At 44.8% G+C, this 27,744-nt stretch overlaps 2 protein-coding genes across 2 annotated transcripts; one reads left to right on the top strand and one right to left on the bottom strand.

Moving 5' to 3' along the window:
- Positions 1 to 15,567: 15,567 nt before the first annotated feature.
- LOC136479561 (receptor kinase-like protein Xa21) lies at positions 15,568 to 21,570 on the bottom strand. Its single transcript, XM_066477390.1, has 4 exons — positions 21,143 to 21,570; positions 16,763 to 18,299; positions 16,061 to 16,718; positions 15,568 to 15,959 (listed from the first exon to the last, which is right to left on the bottom strand). The coding sequence occupies exons 1-4, from the start codon at positions 21,568 to 21,570 to the stop codon at positions 15,568 to 15,570; spliced, it is 3,015 nt and encodes a 1,004-aa protein (XP_066333487.1).
- Positions 18,975 to 20,765, top strand: LOC136483847 (ACT domain-containing protein ACR8-like). Its single transcript, XM_066481004.1, has 4 exons — positions 18,975 to 19,251; positions 19,356 to 19,538; positions 19,631 to 20,293; positions 20,415 to 20,765. The coding sequence occupies exons 1-4, from the start codon at positions 19,153 to 19,155 to the stop codon at positions 20,763 to 20,765; spliced, it is 1,296 nt and encodes a 431-aa protein (XP_066337101.1). The 5' UTR covers positions 18,975 to 19,152.
- Positions 21,571 to 27,744: the final 6,174 nt, after the last annotated feature.

The following is a 27,744-nucleotide window of genomic DNA, read 5'->3' as shown; positions in this document are numbered from 1 at the left end:
TGAGAGGCTATGCTCAGAATGACCAAGGACCAACAACGATGTGGTCCTTAAGCGACACAGACGGGATAAAACATGCACACAAGACCTCCATGTCCTATAGCCTCTCAATCACCAGATCCCGTCCGGACTCCATTTATTCACCATCACATGGTTATTTTCCACGATAGCAAATATAGCCAACCGTGACCAGGCATCCAACTATATTGCAGGTGACAGGAAATCACCCACTTCTACCAGTCTAAGCATGGCTAAGCATATAACGTCCTACTCATACTAGTAAGGGTTCATGTATTTATATATAGTGGACAAGGTAGGAATTATGCACCAACGGTTTCATTCAACTCCTATCACCTAATGCAGCATACAAAAGTTATACTTATGTGCATTTATAAAAAGAGAGGATAGGAGACTTAGAATGCTCTGGGGCTTGCCTGGAATCCAACACTAGGTCAGTGTTTGTTAGATGACACTCGCTTAGCGAGCATCTCCTGTTTAGGCATGAACTCTCAGGGTCCTTACATCTTCTGGATCCATCCACCAACACACCATCTTCAGGACTTATCCACCAACACCGTCTTCTGGTTTGACACCAACATCATGTCCTTCCACCATTCACGTGGTTCATCTACCGTACCTAAATGAGATGCACAATGTAGAGATATGAATGCAAAGAATGGCCACAAGGGATGCATCACACAAAAGCATTCAAAACAAGCTCAAGGTTACACAAGAAGGCATGGCACCTAGAGATGTTTAACTAAACATCACACAATCTATTATAAAAAGATAGCAAGCACATCAAGAAAGGCACACAAATTAACTTAAGTTTAGCTATTACAAGCATTCATCAATAGAGAATTAACTAAACATGTTTAGCCAAACAAGAGTAAGCTAATGCAATCAACTTAGTACATGCACAGAATCTGGACAGCAGCACAGATGTCACTTATTTCAACCATAACTGGAGTTATAGGCATCAAACAAAGGTGATCTTAGACTTTCTGAAAAGCTTAGGAAATTGTCTATAACTTTTTTATGTACACCTAGAGCTGATTCAAAGGATAACAATGCTAAAAAACACTAACAAACAGATCTATACAAACTAGGACAGAAAACTAACATGAACTTCAGAAATGTATAACTGGAGTTTAATCATCCAACAAACATGATTCTTAACTTTATTGAAATATTATTATGTTGTTTATTACTTTCTTATTATCATCTTAAGACAATTCTACAGCTAATAAGGTTAAATAACACCAAGAAGGCATCTCAGTCTAGATTTGGATAGAACCTGCCATTCTACTTTGAACACCTATAACCGGAGTTCTAGGCCCGCAAAAGTGTTTCTCTTAGACATTTTGGAAAGCTTAATAAAAGCAATACAACTCTTCTATTATCACCAATACATGATTCCATGTTTAAACAAGTCAAATAATACAATAATTCAGATCTATTCAGAGGACATGTAAAACCTAACAGCAAACTCCTAAAATCTATAACTCCTAAACCATCAGTCCTAAAATCATAAATTTTTGGAACAACAAGATAAGGAAATTATCTACAACTTTGGTATTCGAAACGTCTACAGAAAACATCATTTATGTCACGATATCATCACCACACTGCTAACTGCTCTAGCAGCCACAACAGCGGAGATACAACTATAGGCATTTACCTTTTATGTGGTTAACAACTAATATTTTGTTATATATGCAGCTCTTAATCATAACCAAGCAATCACATTACTTAGCACCAATTATTAGAAGTATTACATATCATAAACACAAGCATCTACTAACAAACTTTCATCCTCTACTTATATAATGCAACATCTATATATTATTTTTAGGTGATATTTTTATAGGTGATAGGTGATATCAAAACATGGCTACTATAGAAATATTATATGCTCATATTTTATAAATTAATTACTACATTGTAATAAAGCATGTGAGAGCAAGATAATCTAAAACACACTATTTTCTGCAAACACATAGCCATATTATGTATCAACATGACATAACACACATCATACCAAGGTAATGGAACAACCTTTTTCATTTTTGCATCTTTATTTTAATTATAAATCATTTAAAACCATTTATCAAGCACTAAGCAAGCTAAATCAATAGCTCAACTATACTGCATTTAATGAACATGAAATTTCTACCACAGCACACATATAGCATCAGTAGCCTACCATAAAAATTTCACATCATTTGGAGCACCACAACTTTAGATATGAATTTATTCCTAGAAAACCCTAATTAACATAGATAAATGAAAAGAGCAGAAACATTCTACTAACACATGTCGTATTATGACTCTACCACATAGATTTATTCTCAAGGATTCTAAAACATCCTCATTTGCTATTTTACGATTTTTCTATGATTTACTATGATTTTCCAAAGTTTCAGTCATAAAAGAAAAACACATTTGCACTGAGGACCCTACACTTCTCACTAACCAGATATAAGCAAACAGGTTCTTCTAGGCACTATTCACATGAGTCACAGGTGTGCAACTAGGCCCTCCCCTTATCTCTAATGCTCGCGTGAGGTCCTTGTCACGATTTGGAGCGGGGGACGCGTGGGAGCTCGCCGATTTTGGCCGAAGGAGGCTCGTCGGCGGAGAGGAAGAGGTGGTGGAGCACCATGGGGCCCACGCACACCCACATGATAGCTTAGCTTGGCCCGAGGTGGCCCTAGGTAGCGTGGCCACAGCAGCAGGTGGCGGCGATGGAAGCGACTCCGATGGCCGGCTACTTCGACAGTCTTCTGCTTAGCCGAGGTGCGCCAGTCGGAGAGGAGGAGGAGGCGAAGGCAGTGGTGCACGCAGTTGAGCATGGGGAGGGATGGAGCGGTGGGAATGGCAGTGGTCGAGCTTGAGCTCGCGGTAGCCACGGCGAGCGACGCGAGCGGTAGAGCGAGGGAGAGGCGAGAGAGGGCAAGCAGGGAGTGCCGGGGCGAGTGGTGAGCTCGGCAAGGCTCTCCCCATGAGCATGGAGAGGCAGGGGGTCATGGCAATGGAGGTGGGTTGCCCTGCCCTGCATGGTCACCACGCTAACATTTCATCGAGCACGTGGCGGGCATGCGCTAGCTTGACTTGGAGGTCATTTTCTGGCATATTCTAGCGAGATTTGGACCTAGGTGCTTTAACAAAAGTTGTTGCTCTTTGAGTGCTCTCCAACTTTTGTTAAGAGCAGCCGGCTATTAGAGTTATGGATCAGTGGGTAATTAAGTCCCAAAGTGGTAGTGTCATCGCATTAACAGCCCATTAAGCAAACTCAAGATCGATGATTAAAACGAAGTCAAACTCATGCCAAATTTCTCTGAACTCTTCTCTATGTGTTCAACTCCAACTTTTGTAAAAGGTCTAACCTAAGTTGTTTAACAAAAACTCGAGAACTAGGCATGTCAACACGTCATTGCCGGTTAACAGTCCAGACTTAGAATATTTTCAGGGGCTGAAAATAGCAGCATATCCAAACTCTAAGCCTTTGTTTGACAAGGATGTAAACTCATTTAGCTTTGGTCTTTAAACATAGTTTATTTTTCACATCATGGTCGTTAACTTTGCCTAAAGGTCAAACTTCATAACTTGTTTTGAAATTGTTATTTAACCCTAGTCAAAAAGGTATCACGATAAACCTTGGAATTAGGATTTTCGATCGATTGAGGCATTTTCTTGACATTTGCTCAACATGAACCTTTTCATGACTTTTGTTGTAGAGTTTAATTAGAGTCATTTGGGAAAGGTAGCAAGGTTTGGTCGACATTCCATGTTCCCATTCACCTGATGAAGCATTTCAAGAAAGGTTATAACTTATCATTTCATGTGACTTCTTGGCTCCAAACTTCATGAAACTTTTCCAGTAGTCAATGTAGATGGAAATAGATGTGAGAAGCATGAAAGGGGCACCTTCAACATTTCTCAAGCCTACATTTGAAAAGGGTCAACATGTAAGCAAAGTTGTGTTGTCCTAGTTAAGTTGGGACTCAATTTCATAGATTTGACCTCAGCACTTCCACCACCACTTTCAAGATTATGAACTAGAGCTCTCAATCATCACTTGACATAACATACTTGAGTCCAAACTCACTGCTTAACTCATGACTAACAGCTGGGGTGTTACAAATGATTTTGATGATTCAGCGCAAACCTCTAACTTGTTAATTGTTTCTTGGATCTCCTTTCCTTTGCCTTTGTTGCACCACTTGCTTCAGCATCATCCTTCTGAGCTTGAATACTTCCTTTAGGAACCCATGCCAAGCCCTTTTCTTTCAGCTTCACTGCACTAAGCTTCTGTAACTTCTATTCTTGCCACTTTGGTAAACCGATTGAGCATATCAATTTTATTTCTGTTTTGGACATTGGCAAATCTTTCTTAATTTTGGGCACTCTTATCTTCTTTTGTTCAAATTTGGCACCTAGAATATCAATAGATGATTTCCTCAATTATTTGCCATCACTAGCCAGATTTTTTAGCAATGTAATCGGCTTTTTGATAGTTAAATTCATATCTGAACTCTTCTTCTTTCGGCCATCATACTTCACGCGGTAAACTTGTTTTACCACTTTCTTCTAAATTTGTGCTCTGGACCAACTATGATCAAAATGGTCTTTATAAGATGATGATCTCTCTAAATATCTAGGAGCTGCATATTTTACATATTGTGGCCTAAAATATGGTGGAACATGTGCCTCTTGATCAAACCAGCCCCAAGATGAATAAGGATGAAAATATGCGGGCTGTGGTCCATATGACATGGGAATTGGCTGCTCAAAAGGAAAATATGTTGCTACTGCATGCGATGTATCTCCTTGCCAATTCCGCTCTTGAGACTTGCATTTTGGAGGTAATTTTGATGATTGGACTTTCTTTGGCCGATTAGTGACATTTGCTTCTACTATCTTCTTGTATTTAGCTAGAAGTTCCTCGAAGCTGAGCTTCAGCCTTCTACTCTTCTACTTGTCGTGGCCTTTGCCTCCAATAGCTTTGTGAGCATCCTCCTTCTCTTCACCATCTTGAAAAACATGCTCCAAAGGAGGATCCTTAGCCGATTCCCCTTGCTCAGCAGGATCAATCAGCATTTGCTTTGGTTGGAGAGATTTCACCTGCCCCCAGTGTCTTCTAGAACTATGATAACTTCGTTGTCCTCTAGAATATCTTTTATTTGTAGCTCATGGACAATAACCATGTCTTCACTTGGGGGCTCCATATCTCTCTCTTGGGCATTCAAGACTGAATCTTTGAGTGAATCGGCCAATGCAAGCCGATTCGAAACATGTTTGCCCTCAAGACCAATTGAATCTAATTGGTCCATTTGTTGAGCTTTAGAAAATCTCAATCGTCCTTTATCAGTGGCCGATTGGATCACTCGAAACATATTGCAATTACAAGTATTATGATTAAAAGAATTATGCCATTTGCAATATGTAAACTCTTCTAAATTTTGAATATATGGCAAAGCATTGTGATCGATGATTCTAATAAAATTATTCTTGAGCAAGATATCAAAGACATGATCACAAAAAGTAAAGTCAAAGGTGTACTTTGATTTCCTTAGCCGATTCATTTGTGGAGTCGGCTTTAAAGCTAGGCAAACAAATGGATCAGATTTGACATCAATCCATTCGGCCACACCTTTGTAATTGCTTTTAAGAAGCTTTTGCTTTGATGAACTACCACTATCGGCCTTGCCATATGGAACAATGTATTGGCCAATAGAATCTGATTTTATGTTATCCTCTACAAATAAAATGTCTTTCTCAATTGGTCTTTACAACTATTAGCAAGGATATCTCTAACAGATGTAGAAACTGAAATAGTATGACCGGATTGGAATTTGAGCAAAATATTTGTGTTCTCTACCTTGTTGATCATGTTGGAGAAGTTCACATCCTTGATTTAAATGATGATGCTCTTCATCTCCAGAGAATGATCAACAATAGGTGTCGAATCATCTGAAGATGCATCGACGGCTGTCGGAACCGAGAAAGTTAGCTTAGCCGACTGGAAGTTGGCTAGGCTGACTTGGGCACTAGCAGGGATAGTCAACTTGGCTGACTGGGAAGTCAGCCTAGCCGACTTAGGGTAGGCGATAGAGGTAGTTAGCCTGGTCGACTGGGAAGTTGGCCTAGCTAACTCAGAGAAGGCAGCATCAACTCAACTGACTTTAAAGTCAGCTCAGCCGATTCTGAGCAGGCAAGCAGCCCTCCTTTGTTGCTTGTAGGGGCTTGATCTCCATCAATGATGCGGTAATCACTAGATAAGTGTACAACCCCTTTATCTCCTGAAAAATGAAGTCTAGTTATCTTCTTGCGCTTCTCATGCTTTTCTGTAGCAAGACTTGTTTCTTGATATGTGGTTGATTCAGAAAGGATATTGCGTTGTTCGGCTTTTGTAGCTGAACCTTTGCTTCTATCCAAATTAATTCTTTCTTTTATGCCCATTAGCAGTCCTCTTTTAGCCGATGACTCAACTGTGATCAGCCTTTTCTTATTGGCCTTTCCAAAATATTCATAGAATTGCTCCTCTAATTGAGACCATAAACCAACAGTGCACCGAGGCAAAGATGTAAACCATGCAAAGGCAATACCAGTAAGAGATAAAGGAAAATTTCGCACTCTTATATAGTCTTCTTTACCGGCAAAACCCAGTTGTGAGAGATATATACTAATGTGTTCCACAGCGGTCTTATCATCTTCACCACTAAATTCATAAAAATCCAGTACCCACCATCCATCAGGAGTTTTTAAGTAATCAATGCATAACGGGTACGGTCTATGATATGCGGGCATCTTCCATTTAGAGGAGCCATATGGATTTCTAGTATGGGCTAAATCTTCATCGACTTGGCATGATTTGAGAGCATCATATAAAGCCAAATCCTGATTGTTTGCATGTGCACATATTGCTGAATTTTCATTGATTCGACTATAATTATTAGTAATATGTGGAGCCGAATCATGAGAATTAGCACTCAAATGCCTTGCTAAAATTTCATAATTCGGCTATGGTCACGAGCAAAATATGAAGCTAGATTGTGGGCGTTGATCTTTGCATAAAGTGCTTTATTTTCATTAATTTGGCTATGGTTACTAATAACACGTGAAGCTGAATCATGAGTATTAGCACTTAAATACCTTGCTGAATTTTCATTAATTTGGCTTGAGTTGGGAGTAACATGTGAAGCCGAATTATGAATATTAGCATTGGCATATGGTGCTTAATTTTGAGAGCAATTGGCTAAATAATTAGCATTATCATAGCCAATTCTCTCAATCATCGGTATGTCATGTGGTGGAACCACATATTATGAACTTATAGCCGATGAATAAGGATTTACATGTTGTATGTTGCTAGTAGCATCAAAACTCGAAGAATTTACAATTGACATCGGCTCTTGACCATAACATTCATAATCATGATGTGTATTATGAGGAGCATTAACAAAAGTATTAGCCGATGTAACATATCTAGTATCATTATAGCTAGCAACACCAACATGAGAGCTCATAGAACTTGCAAAATAATTATTAGAACCACAAAATGCATTTGCAAGATGTACCTCGGGGTGATTGTAGTAGTTTTGTGATGAACCACCTTGGTACTCCATGATTTAGAACTTGACCACCTTGCTGAATTTTCCAATAAGTAGCGTAACTTGTTGCAAAATCGCCAGCGAGATCACAAGGGGTCAAAACCAGATGCGATCAGCCTTTTGGGCTAGATGCAACAGTAATGGTGAGCACAAGAAGATAGATCAATGAAGAGTAAGGCTAGGGCAAGAAGATTCGGCTATAAAGTAGAGCCAAAGCAAATTCTTCCCCAGTGGAGTCGCCAAAAAGTGTGTTGACATCAAAAGTAATCCGAATCACACACCAACAGGGCCTTGGACACCCGGGCCGCTACAGACCGAAGAACGCAGCGAGGATGTCATGCTTTTGCTTGCGTGATGAAGAACCGGCTAGTTTTCAAGTAAACTAGCAAAGAAACCGTTGAAGCTCTCGCCCGGAAGGGACCCCATCAGGGCAAGGACATCGTCGGGTTGCCCTAGGTCAGCCAGCAAGCCTAGGGCGCCATCCTTGATCATCAGATCAAGGGATGAATAGCATGGGTGTTCAAGAAGAGGGTAAAAGGGTTGGAGTAGAGGTAGTAGATTGATTTGTCCGACGATTAGATAGATGGAAACTCAATCGGCCATGATCCTCTCATATATATAGAGGGGGTGGTCTTATCTTAGTAGGAAACCTCTCCAAGACTTAATTTCCTAGTTTCCCATGAGTTTAGAATAGTTCAGATCGGAATCCAAAAGGCCAGATCCGAATATGGTTTTAAATTAGGTCCACCAGAAGTCCTGACTTGGGTCGGAACTCCCAACAGTTGGAACTTCTGACCTTTGTCAGAACTCCCGACGTGGGGATAACCCTAGACACCCAAATAGGTTTCTTCAGGCTTCCCGGAAGTCCCAAGACCTGTCGGAACTTTCGACAGTCAGAAGTCCCAACTTGAGTCGAAACTCCCGACAATGGAGCATCTTTCCGGGGGCATAACTCCTTCATCCGGACTCTGAATTAGACGTTCCATATATGTTTTTTGACTGTCTCAACGAGAGGAATACAATAGTGAAGTCCATTCCATATTTTGACAACTTTACAAAATGGACAATTTTGGTTGTCAACAACACCTTAGCATCATTGATAGTAATTACTCTCCCACAATTCGAATCTATGCATATGTGTGAGCTTCAAACCAAACACTCTAGCACATATGTAGGGGGAGCTAGCACTACCAATTCAGATTTGTGGTACTTGTCCAAAATCATTTACATATGGTAAAATTGCTTGGGCAAGCAACATGAATCTAAAAGAGCTTAATTTCCATATCTTTGTAGAGTTGTCATCAATTACCAAAAAGGGGGAGATTGAAAGGTCCTTATTTAGTTTTGGTAATTGAGTGACAAACTTAGGTGGACTAATATGTGTTTGAGTGAGATACATAGGTGATTAGTCCACAGGTACATCATATGTGAGCAACCTATGCCATGGAGGTGAAATGACTTGGATATGTTGCAAGGCTCATACATGTGATGAAGGAGCTCATATTGCATATGAGACATGACATGGAGTCATGTGACTAAGGTAGAGAAAATCAAGACAAGACTTGGCTTGATGGACTAGTTGCAAGCGTGAAGGGCAAGTTGGAAGCTTTGGAGCGATGGACCACGTGGCGGTGAAGCTTGAGCAAGACTTGGGGTCGATGGATGAAGGCAATGGTGAAAAGCAAGTGAGGTCAAGATCGATGAACCAACAAGGTTATGTGATGATATGAAGTGGATCATATCATTTGTTGATCAAGGTTGGTGCATGTGTTGCTTCAACATTAGAGGAGATAAAATGGAATACACAAGGTAAAGGTATAACATATAGGGCATTTCATTTCACCAGTCATAGGTGTGTAGAGAAGTTTATGACTGGGTTTAGGATAGATGGTCGTACTATCAAGAGGGGCAAACTTGTTTGCATATCGATCATCTAGTGTCACTCGTGTGATCTAACTTTGCATCGTTGCTAGGATCGAGTGGTGTGGTGATTTGAGTGACTAATCCTTTGGAAAATGATTGTGAAATTGCTAACACACTTGCACATGATGTTGTTCACTTGGTGGTGTTGGCATATTTGCAAAGGAGAAGTCGTTGGAGTTGATTTGGATCAACTTGGAGAAGTTGGAGAAGAAAAGGAGAAGAAACGAGCAAGCTTGGGTTATCCGAGGGTCGAAAAATGCAACCAAACTTCTACCCAACGCGCAGCACTTCCTAGGGGATGGCACCGCCCTTTCTGGTGTGCACCGGATAGCCTAGGGTGGTGGCACCGCCACCCCCTGCAGCGTGCCCAAATCAGCACAGCCACCCTTTCGTATTTTGGGCATAATTCTTAACGTTGAACTCCGATTTAGATGATCTAGGACTTTTCAGAAAGCTAACGAGTAGCTCTACAAGCTTGAAGTGGTGGAAATTGATTTGGAGCAAGTTTGGGTCACCAGACTGTTCGGTGACCATGGCGGTGTGGCACCGCTCCTTTTTCCGGAGGGGAACTATTCAAGGGGGCACCGCCACACCTTGTTCAGTGCCAGCACGTTGCTGTCCGGTGACTGCGTAGAAATGTGTTCCAAGGCTCCAATGGCTCTATTAAGCTTGGGGCCATAAATAGAGGTGGAGCTCGGGCTTGGCTAAGGTTGAGCACCTTGGAGATGTGTTGCCCTTGTGTGTGCTTGGTTTGAGAAGCCTCTAACTCACTTGTGCTTGCGAAAAGAGCGAATCCATTGTGAGTGAGTGATTCTAGTGCATTGCATTGTGAGATTCCATTGAGCGGCACTAGGTGATCAAGTTGCAAACCGGTGGTGCTTGTTACTCTTGGAGGTTGCTACCTCCTAGACAGATTGGTGGTGGTTTTAAGGAAAATGGACCTCAAACCATTTAAGTTGGATTTTGGTGTTTGATGAGCAACATAACCAAGTTGGACTAATGAATTTGCAAGTTTCTATTTTATAGTGCAATAGGATGCAAATGCGGATTGGACCAAGATTGGAACGTGAAGAATATGATTAACACTCAAAGAAAGACGCTAGAGGATGTGTGATCAACCTAGAAATAAAGCTAGGAGTCCAAGACACGAAGATGAAGAAGCCCAAAAGAAGGACCGCGAAGAAATTAACAAAGGGGCAAATCTGCGTTGGAACCGGACAGCATTGTGTGCACCGGACCTGGCATCGCCCCTGTCACTGCCCTATTTTTCCAGCAGCACCACGCTTTCATATTTTGGGCATAGCTCCTAGCTTCGAACTCCGATTTCGATTATCTAGGACTTTTCAGAAAGGTATTGAAATGCTCTAAAAGATTAAAGTGGTGGTCTTTTGTTTTGAGCTGAAGAGGGCACCGTCATGGTCACCGGACTGTTTGGTGGTGGCACCACCGCTTTTTTCAGAAAGTGCAGTTTTTGGTGGTTGGCCTGGGTGGTCACCGCCACCCCTAGGGCGGTGCACCATCACCCTATGTCCGGTGCCCACCTGTCCAACGGCTAGTTTGAAATATCCGTTGCAATTTGACCCTTGGGGTACCGCCACCCCTTGTCCGATGCCCGCACATTGTTGTTCGGTGACCACGCAGAAAAGTGAATTTCATCTCCAACGGCTAGCTCTCCACTTGGGGGATATAAATACCACCTCAACCAGCCATTTGGAGTGAGTGGGAGCTGAGGGAAGATAGGAGGGTGTTGCCACACCTCATTTGTGCTCTTCACTTGCATGGGGCTTAAAGAATCACTTGGTGATTAGCGTAGGTGCTTTGCGAAGCGCTTAGGTTAGTTAGACCACTCTCATATGGGCTTGCTCTAGGCTTAGGCCTAGTTGCTAGTGAGGTTTGCATACCTCTCATCCAAATGTGCTTGCGCGCACCGTGCTTGTACTCGGCAGGGCTTGTAGTCTTGCGAGACCACACCAACCGTATTTGTGGTGTGACCGCCACCGTGTACCGAAGGCAACAAGGCCCGTGGTGTTTTGGCCGGAAGCTTGATAGTGAAGATGGCGGGGAGTGGTCTAGGAGAGGCTTGCCGGAAGGCACACTAGAGACCTACTTGCGCGTGGGGAAGGCCCGGGCTATCCATGGAGTTACCCGACCGGGAGCTTGGCCCTTGCGAGGGGCTCCAACAAGGACTAGGGGGAAGCTTGAGCGCCTCTCGATACCTCAGTAAAAATACCAGAGTCGTCGATAGGAGTTTTCATCTCTACCTTGCTCTTTACCTTCCGCATTTATTCTCCGTGCCTAGGTTGTGTGCTTTACTTTCCTAGCTTAGTTGATAGGATTGAAACCTAGATTGCATAACTCTTTTGTAGTAGAGATAGCAACACACCTAGCAAAACCATAGTTACACATTTAGATATATTGCTTTATTGCATAGGTTTTGACTAGGTGGAATTAGAGACCATAGTTAGAAGTAGAATTTTAAGTTGCCTAATTCACCCCCTCCCCTCCCCCATATTAGGCGTCACGGTCCCTTACAGTGGTCTCTGTCGAAGCACGCAAAGAAGATTGTACGGCCAAAGAAGTGATTGTGAGGGGGATTATGCTCACCCCGTGTTAGCCACGGACAGCAACTCTAGTAGAGCGAGACACGAAGGGCAACAAGTGGTCCGGCCGGGTCAAGTGCTAGAGCTTGTGGTAAGCACTCCACGTGGGAGAGTGTGACTTGCAAGTCATCACTAGCAGGAGGACCGGCGACAACCTTGAAGCTTGTCTCAACGGGAACTAGCGTGTTAGCAAGCACATGAACCTCAGGATAAAATCACCATGTCATCCTTGTCTTGCCGTTGGTTTACATCCTTTTTACACAAGCTTGTATTTACTTCATTTATATTTGATATATTATGCTTGTGTAGTTGCTCTTATAATTAGTTAGCTTGTGTAGCTTCTAGTTATCTTCTTGCTTGTGTAGCATAGAAGTAGCTCCCGTGCGTATCTAATTTGGTTTTACTAATCTTGTTAGTTGCATTGCTTAATTTGTGTAGCTAAGTAATTTGCGCTCTCTAATTTGGTTTGTGTAGCCTTGCTATTGAGCATTGCTAGTGAGCTTAGGAGCTTTGTGCTCTTTGCATCACTAGTTGTGTAGGAGCTTCCCTAGTTGCTTGAAGTACTAGTTGCATAGGTTTGTGTGACTTTACAAGCTAGAATTGTTAGATGAGCTCTGGCTAACCCAGCACCTTTGTTACCTAATAAGGATCTTTATAAGGTGCTTGTGAACTTAGATAGAGAGGTGTAGTCTTGGCTAGATCGATAGTTTTAATTCCGCATTTGTTTCGGTTAGCCAACGCGATTAATTTTAGAAAGGACTATTCACCTCCTCTTTAGTCCGCCATCTCGACCCTACACCGGCAGTGGGCGGAACCAGGCTCGGTGGGCTTTTTTAATTCATGAAGTTATTTACACAGGCGGGTATTTGTGCCTGCCTCTGTTATTTTGATTAATGCGGGCGGCGTTATTTTGATTAATGCAGACCTTTCGAAGCACGCGGACGTGTTGCCCGCCTCAGGAAATCTATTTTGCCTGCCTACGAAAAGTTCTCTGTGTGGAGCTTACGTCTAGCTATGGTACAAATAGGAGTCCAATTCTATGACACTAGTAGAGAAACGACTTTTGATCCACTTCGAAATTTGGCTTTAGTCCCGGTATTTTTCGCATCCGGGGCTAGAGAAACCGTTAGTCCCGGTTGGTAGCTCCAACTGGGACTAAAGGTCCTTGCCCAATGGTTACCGAGGTATGTCAGAGGCATGTCAGTGTGAGAATCTTTAGTCCCGATTTGAGACATGAACCCAGACTAAAAGTATGACTTTTAGTCCCGGTTTGAGACACGAACCTGGACTAAAGGTACCTTTAGTCCCGGTTTATGTCTCAAACCCGGACTAAATGTGTCTCCAAACTGAATTTAAAAGGAAAGCGTATCTTATCTAAGTTAGATGTGTGATGGTAGGTGAGATGGTAACACGTGCAAGAGCTAAAGTGGGAGGTCATAGGTTCAAATCTCCACAGCTGTAACTTTTTTTTACCCAATAAACACCTCTACTCCCGGTTGGAGGAACCGGGACTAAAAATCAAGACCTTTAGTCCCGATTGCATAGTCCTGGTTCCAAAACCGGGATTAAAGGGGGTTGAGAACCGGGACTACAGCTAGGTTCTCTACTAGTGTGATGTATTAGAACAAATTACACGATCATTATAACAAGATATACATTCAATTGCAGCGCATGATACATTTACTAGTTCATCAAAAAGTGCCTCGATCAAAGCAAAATTACTTACAATAAACTTAATTATATTTAAATGAATCCAATCTTCGCTGCTCGAACACTTCATCCTTTTTTATAGTCCCTACATGTTTTGAATCAAGCAGTATAAAACAAAATGGATACGGCCATACATACGGCGTGCTCACTGCAGTGCAAACGAAAGGGATGCAAGTACGGCTGGCTCATATAGTCGATCAAAACAACTCATGTGAGCAGATTGAAAAAATATTTTTAAACGCACTCACCCTGACTCACACGTGTTTTTCCATACAGTTACACAATATTTTGTAAACTTGCTATTTGTATGGTCGTACTCCACCCCATGGCTTTTGTTCGGCATATAATCATGCAGAAGAGTAACGACCAATCCGTTGTAAAATACTTCATCGGGGCCAGAGATAACTTCGATCCACTGAAATGGTTGTTTATTATTTTTAGTGAAGTGGTAGCTACTTTTTTGGTGCCTTGCTTTTCTACTAGCAGCGTTGTGATGATAAGAAAGAACACGTCGTCTTGGCTTGTTGCACAATGGAGCTACGGCAATGGCTTTCTTCGTCGCCTCCTATTGGTGACCTTATGTCTTTAGACTTATATAAACTAAGTTTATTTGGGGTATTAAACTAATTTTGGCGTGGGAAGTAAGAGGAGAGGAGGAAAATAAAAAAGAGAGAAAAATAAAGAAGGCTATAATGGTCACTTCATCATTTTAATCAATCAGGAGAAGCTGTTTTAGTTCAGCAAAAACAGTTTCAAATCTATTGATAAAGAGTTTTTGAGCTAAAGCCAAAAACAAAACAAAAGCTACTTCGCTTTGTCAAAAAAAAAGCTACTTCAGCTGTGAAACTGGGCTGTACCAGCCCATAGAGTTTCTTACGAGGTGGGAGGCATGAAAACATCTACTCTCTCTCTCACAAAATTAGTGCTTATCTCGCATCCTAAATCAATTTTAAGTTTAACCAAATATATAAAAAAATATATTAACATTTATGATATTAAATAAACATCATTAGATTAACCATGACATATTCTTATAGCAAACCTGCTTAGGGATACAAATGTTAATATTATTTTTTTTATAAATGTAGTTAATATCAAAATTGATTGATTTCTTAGAATGCCGGATGCGTATTTATTTTGAGACCGAGAGAGTATATGGTTTTATTATAGATGCTACGTAATGGCTTTTTTTACGCTAATAATAATACTATAGTTTGACGGATTACTGGACATCAACGCGCCTTAGTTGTTTAGTTGTTTTTACGGTATAGCTAGCGCCCGGACGTTTCGAATCCGTGCCTTCCGTTCAGATGCCCAGGCCCCCTCCGCGCCTCCCGTTTAGATGCTCGCACTCCCTCCGCTTCCCACACCCGCACCACCATCCACCTCAACTGCTCGTCCTAGGAGGTCGGGCGCCGGAGCTGTTGGTGACCAGGGCCTTGGCACTGGTCAGGGAGTTCGTGAACAAGGAGAGGTTGGTGGCCAGCCACCAGTGCTATTACAATACGTGCAACACCAGATCTAGTTTTGAAACATCCAGATGAAACATTTGCAACATATGTACGAAGACAGATGAAACACTTGAAATATGTGATTTAAACATACAACCATTGCAACATGTGCAACACTAAGATCTACTTTTATAACATTCAGATGAAACTCTTGGAACATGCATCTAAAACAAATAAATGGGCATTCATGCAAGCTCTTCATTCGAAACATTAGCTAGCTGATGGGCTACTCCTCCAATTTCCTCTGATATATGCATCCTGGATCCCATGTAGTTTGGCAGCTACCTCCTCCATGCTGATGCGCTCGTTGGGGGATGCCTTGGTGCAACAGAGTCCAATGCTCAGCACAGACTGCAGAATTTGTGGTCCACTGTCCCTGATCGCCATTGGAATGTCCTCACTGTGACTCATCTCTTGCAGCAACTGTGGATCAACAATCTGCAACACATTATCAGACAAGTTGATCTCTGCTAACTTTGCAATGTTCATCCCATCTTTGAACATTTCATCTGTTGGGCTCCTACGGATGAACATCTCGAGAAGAATAACTCCGAAGCTGTAGACATCTGCTGCAGTCGAAGCTTGGCCGTCCGCAGCACATTCTGTATATAACATATAGGATATAGTTTAGTTCAGGTAAAATACAAAAATTGTACAATTCATCATTATTTAGTTAGACAACACAATGTGTAAGGGATGGTACCTGGAGCAATGTATCCAATGGTTCCCTTGATTGCAACTGAAGAACTACAACTTGAGTCAACAAAAGATGATGCTGTTGAGTCAATTTTGAATCTCGCTAACCCAAAGTCTCCAACATGAGCTACCATATTATCATCCAGAAGAATGTTACTAGGTTTCAGATCACAATGTACAATGGTTCCTTGGTGGTAATGGTGTAGATACGCCAGAGCTTCTGATACATCCAGCATGATGCTTAACCTCTGAGCTAGTGGGATAAAATATGGAGAGCCTTCACTGTCTCGAGCCGAGTACAACAAGTTATGCAGGTCTCCTCGTGGCATGAACTCATACACCAAAGCTTTGAAATCATTTCCATTAGGATGAATGCTTGAGCATGCAGTTAGGATACGAACTAGATTGCGATGCCGCACATTTCTCAAAGCGCTGCACTCTGCAATGAAGCTCTTTTGTGCTCCTCTTGTCTCTAGACTGAAGACTTTGACAGCAACGGATTTTCCGTCTGGAGACAATTTTCCTTGATAGACGGAACCATATCTTCCCTGACCAATCAGATTGGATGCTGCGAAGCCCTCTGTCACTCTAACAAGATCACTGTAAGAAATTCTTGGGAATCCACCAACAGAGGGTAAAGAGATAGTTTTGCCTTCTGTTTTCGCCTACGAAGCAACAAAATAGTAAAGACTGCTGCAAATACCAGCACTATGGCTGCCGGGATGACTATTTTTCGGATAACTGAAAGCTTGTGCTTAGCTGAATTTGGTTGCATGGTAGGACAGGCAAGTAGGTGTAAGCCCAGTGGTCCACCACAAAGCCCCTGATTTCCATCAATCCATAAAGCTGTCACATTCTTGAAGATTCCTTTTGTTGGCACCTCACCCTTTAGATGGTTAAATGACAAATCTAGTTGCTCAAGGAACTGTAGGCCACTAAGAGCTACTGGTATTGACCCAGTCAGGTTATTATGAGATAAGTTGAGAATATTTAGGTTACTTATATTACCAAGCAAAGGCGGGATGCTTCCACTGAAAAAATTATTTCCCTGCTCGATAATTTGCAAACTTTCACAATTACCCAAAGTACTAGGTATCTCTCCAGACAGATTGTTTGATGAGATTTCCAAATATGTGAGTTGTTTGGCATTCCCAATGTCGGCATGAAGTGGTCCATGTAGGCTGTTAAAGGATAAGCTAATTCTCACTATGGTTGGAATTGCAAAGATTTCTTTCGGTATAGTGCCATGCAGATTGTTGAAAGAAATGAGCAGTGCCTGAAGCACTTGGAGGTTCCCTAGGCTTGGCGGTATCTCTCCATTTAACTGGTTCGATTCTAGAGCGAGCGACACCAATTGAGACAGGTTTGAGAAGGATGATGGAATGGGCCCTGTAAAGAAATTGTTGGTTAACTGTACTACTTGCAGACTGTGAATAGTCCCAAGCCACTCTGGAAGCACACTGGTGAATTTATTGTCAAACAAACTGACAGTGACTAGGTTGCGAAGGTTTGCTATACCAGAAGGAAAATCCCCTGTGAGTTGGTTTCCTCCCAAGTATAGACCCTGGAGCTGACTGGAAAGATTACCTACAGAATTCGGCACTTTACCCGTTAGATAGTTATATCCTACCGAGAATGCATTTAGACCAGTGCAATTGGCTAAGCTGTCCATAAACCTCCAGTCTTGTTTGTTTTGCGCTTGGAGATTATTGCGTTCAAGATTTAGCTTTGATAGTTTAGAAAGTTTTCCAAAGGAGCTAGGCACCACGCCTGTGAAGTTATTGCCTGATATATCAATAACGATCAGTTTGGAAGCATTTGTCAAAGAAGATGGCATATGCCCATGAAAGAAGTTGGCATTCAACAATATTGCCTCAAGATCAGGCAGAGAGTTACCGATACCAGATGGTACAACACCAGAGAAATTGTTTACAGCAAGTGAAAGTTTAGCTAGATTTGAAAGATTCAGGACTGCCTGTGGAAACTGACCAGACAACTGATTGATACTGACGCGGAGGATCCGCAGCCCCAGCAAGTTTGCAAACTCATTTGGAATGTTCCCCTCGATTTCATTCATGGCACAGCTAAAGAATTGTAGCCTTGTGAGATTGGCAACAGAATCAGGGATGGTTCCAGTAAGATTATTTGTGGTGAGGTCAAGACTCTCAAGGCTCTGAAGAAGATCTGCATAAATCTGTCCGGTTAGTTGGTTGTTTGCCAGCCATAGCACCGTTAGTTTTGAGCAGGGTTTACAATTTCGGCGAAATATCGCCGAAATTTCCGAAATATCGTCTTTTTCGCTGAGGTCCGAAATTTTTTTGTATGGGTCAAAATTTTTCGGTTAAATTCATCTTTCACTCTAAAATTACACCAAACCACACTAAAATGACCCTCCATATCATCTAGTCTTATCAAAGCCCTAAATTTCTTCAAATTTATTTAATTTTGAGTTAAATGCACTGGTGGTCCATCAACTTGTGCTCTAGTTTCACTTAGGTCTATCAACTCTGAAAGTGGGTTTTTGGGTCCATCATCTTTGTTTGTGGCGCATTCCTAGCCCATACCCCATTTGTTTTAATTTTTTAATCCGCATGGCACCTCCGGGTCCAGGTGGCACATGCACGCGGGTGCATGCACATGCACGTCGGCGTCTTGGCGAACGGCAAGCAGCAACAGCAGCCGGCGCAGCGGCAGCCCAGTCCGGCAGCCCACGCTGGCACGTCGGCGTCTTGGCGAACGGCCAGCAGCAGCAGCAGCCGGCATGCGCGCCCACGCGGCACGGCACGAACGGCGAGACGCACACGCCCGCGGCGCGCAGGTCCACGGCGGCGGCGCCTGCGTGATCGGCGTGGCCCTGCGGGAAGTAGGATGCAGTGGTCGTGGTCCAGGCGCGCAGAGCCACGCCAAAGCGCGGGGAAGCATCCAAGCCCGCGGGCGATCCCGCCAAAGCGTCGTCGTCCTCGGCCCCCTCCTTGTTCCCTTCGTCCCTGCTGTCAGGGGTCGCCTCGCGCGCGCTTTATATACATCCGGGCCAGGGCTCGCTGCCTGCACGCACGCACACGCCGAGGCGGAGCTCGCGAGAGAGACCGGCCGGCGGCGATGGAGTGGCTGGATGAGTACGAGAAGCTGGTGATCCGGATGAACATGCCTCGGGTGGTCATCGACAATGCCGTCCGCCCCACGGCCACGCTGGTGCAGGTGAGCCGCGCTCCGCCGTCGTCGCCATCCGTTCCCCGTCTCGTCCTCCGGTTCTTGGTGGCTGACTTTGGTTGGGGGCTCTGGTCCGTGGTGCCGCGCTGCAGGTGGACAACGTCAGGAAGAGAGGGTTGCTGCTGGAGGCCGTGCAGGTGCTCGCCGACCTCGACCTCTCCATCAACAAGGCCTACATCTCCTCCGACGGACGCTGGTTCATGGACGTCTTCCACGTCACCGACCGCCTCGGCCGCAAGCTCACCGACGACAGCGTCATCACCTACATCCAGCAGGTAGAGCGGCCTTTCGCCATCCCGTCCTCCGCCCTCGCCCACGCGTTCCGAAAATGAGCTGCCTTTCGCTGACGCGTTGCTTCGATCTGCAGTCTCTGGGGACGTGGAACGAGCCGTTGCGGCCGGCGGCGCTCGAGGGGCTGACGGCGCTGGAGCTCACGGGAGCCGACCGCACGGGGCTCATCTCCGAGGTGTTCGCCGTGCTGGCCGACATGCAGTGCAGCGTGGTGGACGCGCGCGCGTGGACGCACCGCGGCCGCCTCGCGTGCGTCGTTTTCCTCCGCGGGGAGGAGCTGGCCGCGGGCACGGACGACGACCGCGTGGTGCGCATCCTCGCCCGCCTCGGCCACCTCCTCCGCGGCGACGGGGAAGCCTCGGGCGCCATGGCCGCCGTCCCTGCCGCGGGCGTCGCGCACGCCGACCGCCGCCTCCACCAGCTGATGGCCGCGGACCTCGACCGCGCGACCTCGTTCCCGGAATTGTCCCCGGCCGTGTCCGTGCAGAGCTGGGCCGAGCGTGGGTACTCCGTGGTCACCGTGCTGTGCCGTGACCGGCCCAAGCTGCTGTTCGACGTCGTGTGCACGCTCCACGACATGGACTACGTCGTGTTCCATGGCACCGTCGACACGGCGGGCGACCGCGCTCGACAGGAGTTCTACATCCGCCGCGCCGATGGGAGCCCCATCCGGTCCGAGGCCGAGAGGGAGAGGCTCAACCAATGCCTCCAAGCCGCCATAGAACGGAGATCACAGAAGGTAAATCGAGTTCAATTACACGATGTTGATGATTTGATGCTAATGTTGGCATCAAAATCGCATTCTTTTACTAGTAGTCAAAAAATATTTCCAAGAAACTAATGTCATTGGCTGCATCCAGGGCGTGAGACTGGAGCTGTGCATGCCGGACCGGCCGGGGCTGCTGTCCGAGGTGACGCGGACCTTCCGCAAGAACGGGCTGCTCGTCGCGCAGGCGGAGGTGTCGACGAAGGGCGACCTGGCCTCGAACGTGTTCTACGTGACCGATGCGGCTGGCAAGGCGGCGGACCAGAGCGCCATTGACGCCGTCAGGGAGAGGGTCGGCGCGGACTGCCTCGTCGTGAGCGAGGAGCCCCGGTGTGCATGTGCATGCACCTGCATGCGTGTGCCACCTGGACCCGGAGGTGCCACGTGGATTAAAAAATTGAAACAAATGAGGTATGGGCTAGGAATGCGCCACAAACAAAGATGATGGACCCAAAAAACCACTTTCAGAGTTGATGGAACTAAGTGAAACTAGAGTACAAGTTGATGGACCACTAGTGCATTTAACTCTTTAATTTTCTCACTCACACATTGGACGGCGCTAGTATATATGCAGCTCGCCCACCGTCAGCACACTGTATTACCGCGGCTCTGCTTCTGTGATATATTATGTTATTTCGTCGATGTTATATAAATTTATGATGGATGATGGATTATAGAGTTTTTCTATTAAAATGATGCCAAATTTGTTTAAAACTCAATTTAAATTTATTTAAATTTGAACCTAAATTTCCGAAATTTCGTATTTATCGCTGGGACCGAAATTTTTTTCTTACCGGTATTGTAAACCCTGGTTTTGAGCAGTTTGCAAGAGCTGGTATCCTTCCTTGGAGCGTGTTATTTTGCAAGGTGAGGATTTGAAGGCGATTCAGGTGACCAAGGGACATAGGGATCTCTCCGCTGAATGAATTAGCCGATAGGACAAGGACTTTCAGGAATGTTAGGTTCCCAAGTGAAGGGGATATTTGCCCCACTAGACCTCGATTAGTGAGGTTAAGAGAAGTGACACGACTTGGGTTCTTGACTGAACACAGGACACCTTCCCAACTGCAGAGATGGGTGCTGCCATTCCAAGACATCAAAGCTTGCTGTGGATCAGGACTTATTGTCTTTTTGAACTCCAGTAGTGAGAGCCTATCTTTGTAGTTTCCATTGGAAGAGCAGATGACAACATGTGTGCAGCTCGCTATTATTATCACCAAGAAACACTGTCCGACTGTAGCAGGCTTCATGGCCGCTTTTGCTACGTACCCTGGTTTAATAGACCATGGTTATGTGCATACACAGAAAAAAAAAAGAAATATCAGGTAACAATGAACCAAACTCCATTTAGCAAGTTTGGGGCACTGGATATGCAAATTTGAAGCTCGAAACTTAGATGACACCACTGCGCAAGTTTAGTTACTGAACCCAACATGTTAGATTCACGTCAGCACTGAGTTAGTATTCCAAGTCGGCGTATAGAGTGGGTCAAAACCTATTTGCACTAGTACGGAATCTCATGACAAGTTGAGGGAACCATAAATAAAAAAAAAATGAAGTTTGATATCTAGATGCCACGTCTTTCGGATTTAGAAACCACCACTGTATTTTACTCATTTTGTTATGTTGTGGGCTTCTGCCGCTTGAGATACGAACTAGAGAAATCGAAAACCATATTCATTTTCATGTGTTGTTGATTGCGTGTATTGTTTTTTCCTGTTGAATTTTCCTTCTTCTACCCATGTTGTCAGCTTTGCCGTTAACCCTTATTAATTAACACAGTAACATATATGTTCTCCAGTCGCAGAGGCAGGAAAAAAACATATATGTTTTCTACCCCCTCTATCATAAAATATAAGTATTGAAGCATTCAAAATTTGGCCCAAATTACAAAGTATTCTAGATGAATTAACTACCCCAAAGTCCCAATCATATGTGTGCCTGTCACTAGTGCCTACACCAAGCTTCAAATATGGTAAGTGCAAAGTTTTTCTATAGTTAAGAGAGGGTTACATGCATCATTTGTATTACCTCATATGATATGTCCTAAAATTCCTAAGGTAGGGAGTAACAAGCTGCCGATGATCGGCATGCAGCGTGGATTTGTTTCCTTTTTTTCAACATAATCTGATGGCCACACGAATGAGCAGCGGCGAATCTAGACTAAACTGCTACCGGGGTCGCACAGATTCATGAACTCAATTTGATGGGGTCGTAGCTGGCCGGAATACGCGGGGTTCCACTGATTCGTACAAAGTTATCGGGGTCGCATGACCCCGACAACTTTGCACTGGCTTCGCCGCTGCGAATGAGAGACAATCAAGATTCAAGAGACCTTTAACAAGTGTGATGATGCTTACATGCACTTAGACGTCGGCCAATGGGGGGAGGAGGAGACCTGAAGAATGTTGCACTATTCACCCAGGTAGGCAGCCAACACCGGGCGTTGGAACAACGCACTGTCCGGCCCATTGGCAAGCATCATTGCTCTATTTATAGTGCTTGCTGAATAGATGCTGATGCTCGATCGCCTGCTCCTTCAGCAAATATAAGTCAAAAGTGGCGTACCAGGATTTTAGCTCTGTCATCTGCCGTCGCTATTATAAAGAAGAAGAAACAGTGATGATGCCAAGACTTCCTGAGTCACCAATAATGGAGTACCAGGATGACTTGGGGGTCAAGGTCAAGCAACAAACGTGGCCGGCACGATGTCACCTACATCTACATCAGGACCCATATATGACAAATGCAAGAATATATGTTGACGAAAAACAGTGGATCAACCAGACGTGCTTGACGCTCCGCTCCGGACCCCTAGTTACGTTCCTTCCATTTACACTAGAAAAGGCCTCGTCAACCTACTGGTCCTAATTGGTGGCCCCAAATAATTCATTACATTAACCCTCGCTATATGCACAAGAAAAGAAATTAAAATTCTCTGATTAATCAGAAGGTTCTTACTTTTAATTTTGTAAATTTTTATAATCATCATCGATTATAGCCATTTGATCTATTCTGTGTTAGAGATTTAGGCATTTTAATGTTAAATTTAATCCAGAAATACCATAGCAAAATATGTGATGACACATATGTGCATGTGTGAACTATTACTACTTGCAACGGTAACAACCACATACAAGACAAACATATTGATCAATATGAATAAACTACTGAATTGACCAGAGAGCCTCGGCTCTGGTGGCTTCAGGCACACTAGTCGACATAGTAGGTTGCTCAAAGTTGCGAACCACAATCGATGCAGGTCGATGTTCATAGTGCAGTCCTACGAACGTCCACCAGAAAGTAGACGATGCAGAAGCAACAACAGTCACGCCGTTGACTCCCCAAACACCTGATCGCTCGGCACACCTGAGAATATGTCACAAACGCAGACGACGGTTCCGAAGGCTTGTTGCCCAATCTTCTATGCGTGCAGAAGGCTAGACTGGGGAAATTCGGGAGAAACTCAATAGAGAGATGTGCTTGGCTAGCAAGGATGGAGTGCTTAGGTGAGCGGAGAGAAGACGGAGCGTTGGGGAATGAATCGATGGAGTAATATAATCACCGAAGCATTACGGACGCAGGGAGTTACAAATAGAAATAGAAACTCCTGCTGTTACTCCATGGAACCAACAATGCTCTCAATCCCAGTAATACCTCCAGTAATCATTCATCAATTAGTTCGAGCGGTAAAACCAAGCCGAACTCGCACAACATCATATCATGGAGTGGCACGTCACGCTCCTCACGCCCAGCTCATGGCACGTCCTTAGCCTATCGCAACTTTTTAATAGGAGCACACTTAGTCCACCTATTTAAGTTGAGTTAATATTTAGTCAAAATTTCATATGAGACTAAAACGGCACCACAACATTAAATATGGACCTAGTATTTATTTAATTTAATTTAATTTAATAGTATATGGGTCAGGTCCACATTAAATCCAACATTCTATTCATGTAGTGATGGACCGCTACTAATACACCTCCACAACTACATGAAGGAAGGAATGTTTTCTTTTAAAACCTAGAACTTTAGTGACAGCCCTCGTCCTATGTGTACTAGGTCTGCCCCTGGTGTTGGACCCACGCACTGGAGCACAAAATCATCTCTAACAATCTAGCCTGCGGCTAGCTATTTGATGCCAACTCATCCATGTCGGTCCTACATGTAAGAAATTTTTTATTCCTATCTTCACTCTCCTAAATATGTTGAATCCATGCTGCATGGAAGAGGAGAGCGGCTTGGACCAACCACCGTGCTTGCATTCTTGGGTAACGCGCTCCTAGCTAGTGACGGAGGAAGCACTAACTAGTTGATTTTTGCGCTCTCTCTCCTCTCCAATTCACTCTCGGCTAGATCCCGATCCTAGTCAGCTAGCAACATCGATGGTTGTTGGGGACGCCCAGAGAGGGAGAGCACCTGCTAGCCAGTAGATTAAGATCGTGGTTACTACTGCATTTTCTTGAGTACGTACTGGACAACCATGTGTTTTATACAATTTCAACACATGAATTTTTTTTTACCATAAGATTAAGATCCAACAGCCTCCACCTTCTTCTACCTCTAGCCTTCTTCTAACTCCAGACAATCATAAAATCACACATCCACAGATCATAGATCATATATCACAGAAAATAATTTTTTTTATGGAAGGATAAATTACAGCCTCCACCGTTCGTCGTGGGTCGTCACGTCGTGTTCCCCTGGCCGGGCGCGATTCTCCATGCGGACTGCTGGTGCTGCGCACTGCTCGACAGTGAGCCAGTCGAGGCGCAGAAGGCGCAGTGCTGGTGCTGCGCCGCCACGTGTTCTGTGCTAAAAAATTTATGTGTTTTTTATACGTTAAAACACACGTGTGTTTTATAGCATTTTTGTATTTTATTATGGAAACAGTGATGGAATAGATAGACTAGCTGGTATGGCTAGACATCATAGAACCTGCATGCTAAGGCTATAGCTTCAAGTATTATTATAGAACAAATTTAAGAGATTGTTTAGATCCCCGCCGCCACAGATGGCCACGCCAAAAGTGCGGCGAGTCGTGACGGTGGCGTGGTTTCTCGGCGCCACACTTTGTGGCGGGATTTTCGCCGTAAAAATCTATAGCTAACTCGTTTAAATCACCAACGAACTGAGCGCTCTGATTCTCGCGACGAGCCATAACTATGGCGTGTGGCCGTCAACCAAAAAGCCTCTTAATTTTAATTTCTATGGCGTCAAGGATTAATGGATCATAGTAGGAAGAGAGTACCACGATAGTTGTAGGTGAAACATAAGTGAGTAGTACGGTAGAGAGGCTGACAGGCAAGCAGGGTTCCTAACATCGTACTAGCAGGAAAAGATCATGGCTTCCGTCCAACGGTAGGATCATTGTCAGCACTCCAACGGGCTCGCCGACTTGTCAGAACACGCCATCCCATGAAGTCCCATCGACAGTTCAGTTCAGTCTTTTTCACAACCAGTCTCTCACAGGCAGGTGCAGTGGCCGAGTCGCAGCAGACAACAAGAACCACACGCGCACGGCGCTCCCGCTCCCCGTCCGCGCCGGCGAAGACGACAACGGGGACACGGAGAGACGCGGGCGCAGCCACAGCCAGGAAAAGAAAAAAAAAAGAAAAACGCCACACCAGCAGCCTGGCCTTGTGCGTTGCGTCGCGTCGCGTCGCGGACGTCGACCGACCCGTTATCGCGACGGCTTTGACCGTGGCCCCCCTGCCTCACGCCTGCTGGTGCTGGGCCTCAGAATAATTCCAAAAACGAAGCACCACAGCAGATTTGTTTTCGTTGGCAGTGTGTGGAAAATGAAGACTGGACCAGGGGTCCAGACCACGACACAAACTGGACCAGACGAATTGTTGAAAGCCCAGAGTCCAGGTCGGCGCACGAGAAGCTGGAGACCATCCAGGAGCGCTCCGACCTCCGACTCCCACCGTCACCGTCTGCTACAGGACAGCAGGACTCCGATCAGGTCAACAACGCACGGGATATCTGGGAGCAATCGAGCGAGATCGCGGCCGGCCGGCGGGCGGACGACGGGTGGAGGCGTGTCCTACCGCATGCCTCGGCGACGGGATGAACATGGCGACAGGCTCAGGTAAACTGGACCAGAAGAATTGTTGCCGGCCCAAAATCCAAGTCTGGCAGCCCAAACAGCGCGGCGGATGTTTAATTAGTGCCACATTGTCCGTCCAGTCCTTATTGCACGAGCTAATAAACTGCGATTGTGACAGCCTGAGCACGCGTGGCAAGTGCGTAGAGCGATTACCATACATGAATGGACAATTCTGATTAAATTGCTGCCACCGGCTAGTGGTTCGAGAATAAGGTTTCCCACTGGTCGGCTTGTGGCTCCGCAGGCGCACGACATGTGCATCTTGCTTTTAAAATTTATTATTTATTATTATTATTATTATTTATTATTATATTGTTAGTCACGAAATGAGAATTTTTATTATTATTCCGACTAGCTGGCCTACGCGCCCGAGTCGCCACTAGCCGCCCTGCGGAAGCCGGCCGCTGCTCGGACGCCTTGCTCCGGCATAGCTAGCCTCCACGCGCGAGTTGCCATCGGCCGCCCTGTGCAAGACGCACCACTGCACGCCGCTGCTGCGCTGCTCGGCTCCGGCACAGCTGGCCACCGCCGACCACCCGCCCGGGAAGACGCGCGAACCACCCTGCTTCAACACAGGAAGCTGCCGTGTGATTTTTGGTCAAGAAGCAAAAAGTGAAAAGCTTGCGGCACATGAGAGAGCTTACCTCTACTCCTTCCTCAAATATGTGTGCCCAGGGCAGATTTGCCCCAGTGTAGCGCTCCGCGCGCGAAGAAGACTGTTGCTGGGGTTGGCGCGGGCGCGGAGGAGTCACTGCTGGGAGGACGGGTGCGGGCGTAGCGCGGCCACGGTCGCCGCTGCCAGGGCATGCGCGGAGGGTCCGGGTAGGGTAAGCAAGGTGCGGCGCGGAGGTGCGGCAACGACCTGCAGCCGCGACGACGGCGCTTCCAAGCCATGTGCGAGACCGGGAGGTGCGAAGCCGATATGCGTGTGCGATTGTGCGCGCGTTGGTGGTAAGTTAAAGGTAGAGAGAGAAAGAATAATAAAGAAAAAAAAACGAGAAAAAGGGAGGAAAAAAGAAAAGAAAAGATATTTTGGACCATTCATTCTTTTTAACTAGGAGGAAAATCTGTTTTACCAAATGTTTTTTAAAATATTGTGGTTATCTATAATATATGACTTATATTTATGGGTCCAAACAATATTGTAACAATGTTCATCTTATTTATGTTTGATCCGTTTTGTATCAGATAGAAACAGAATACTATATAAAATGGTATTCATGGTTGATTTTGGCTAAATGCAAAACATCAAACAGCTTGCAGATAGTGAAATAGATAGTCCATAACCTATGTTTTGAACTGTCTATGT

Source organism: Miscanthus floridulus, chromosome 9 (genome assembly GCF_019320115.1).
Source record: "Miscanthus floridulus cultivar M001 chromosome 9, ASM1932011v1, whole genome shotgun sequence".
NCBI classification, from domain to species: domain Eukaryota; kingdom Viridiplantae; phylum Streptophyta; class Magnoliopsida; order Poales; family Poaceae; genus Miscanthus; species Miscanthus floridulus.
The sequence above is the reverse complement of the archived record's forward strand: the minus strand, read 5'-3'. Positions and strand labels throughout refer to the sequence as shown.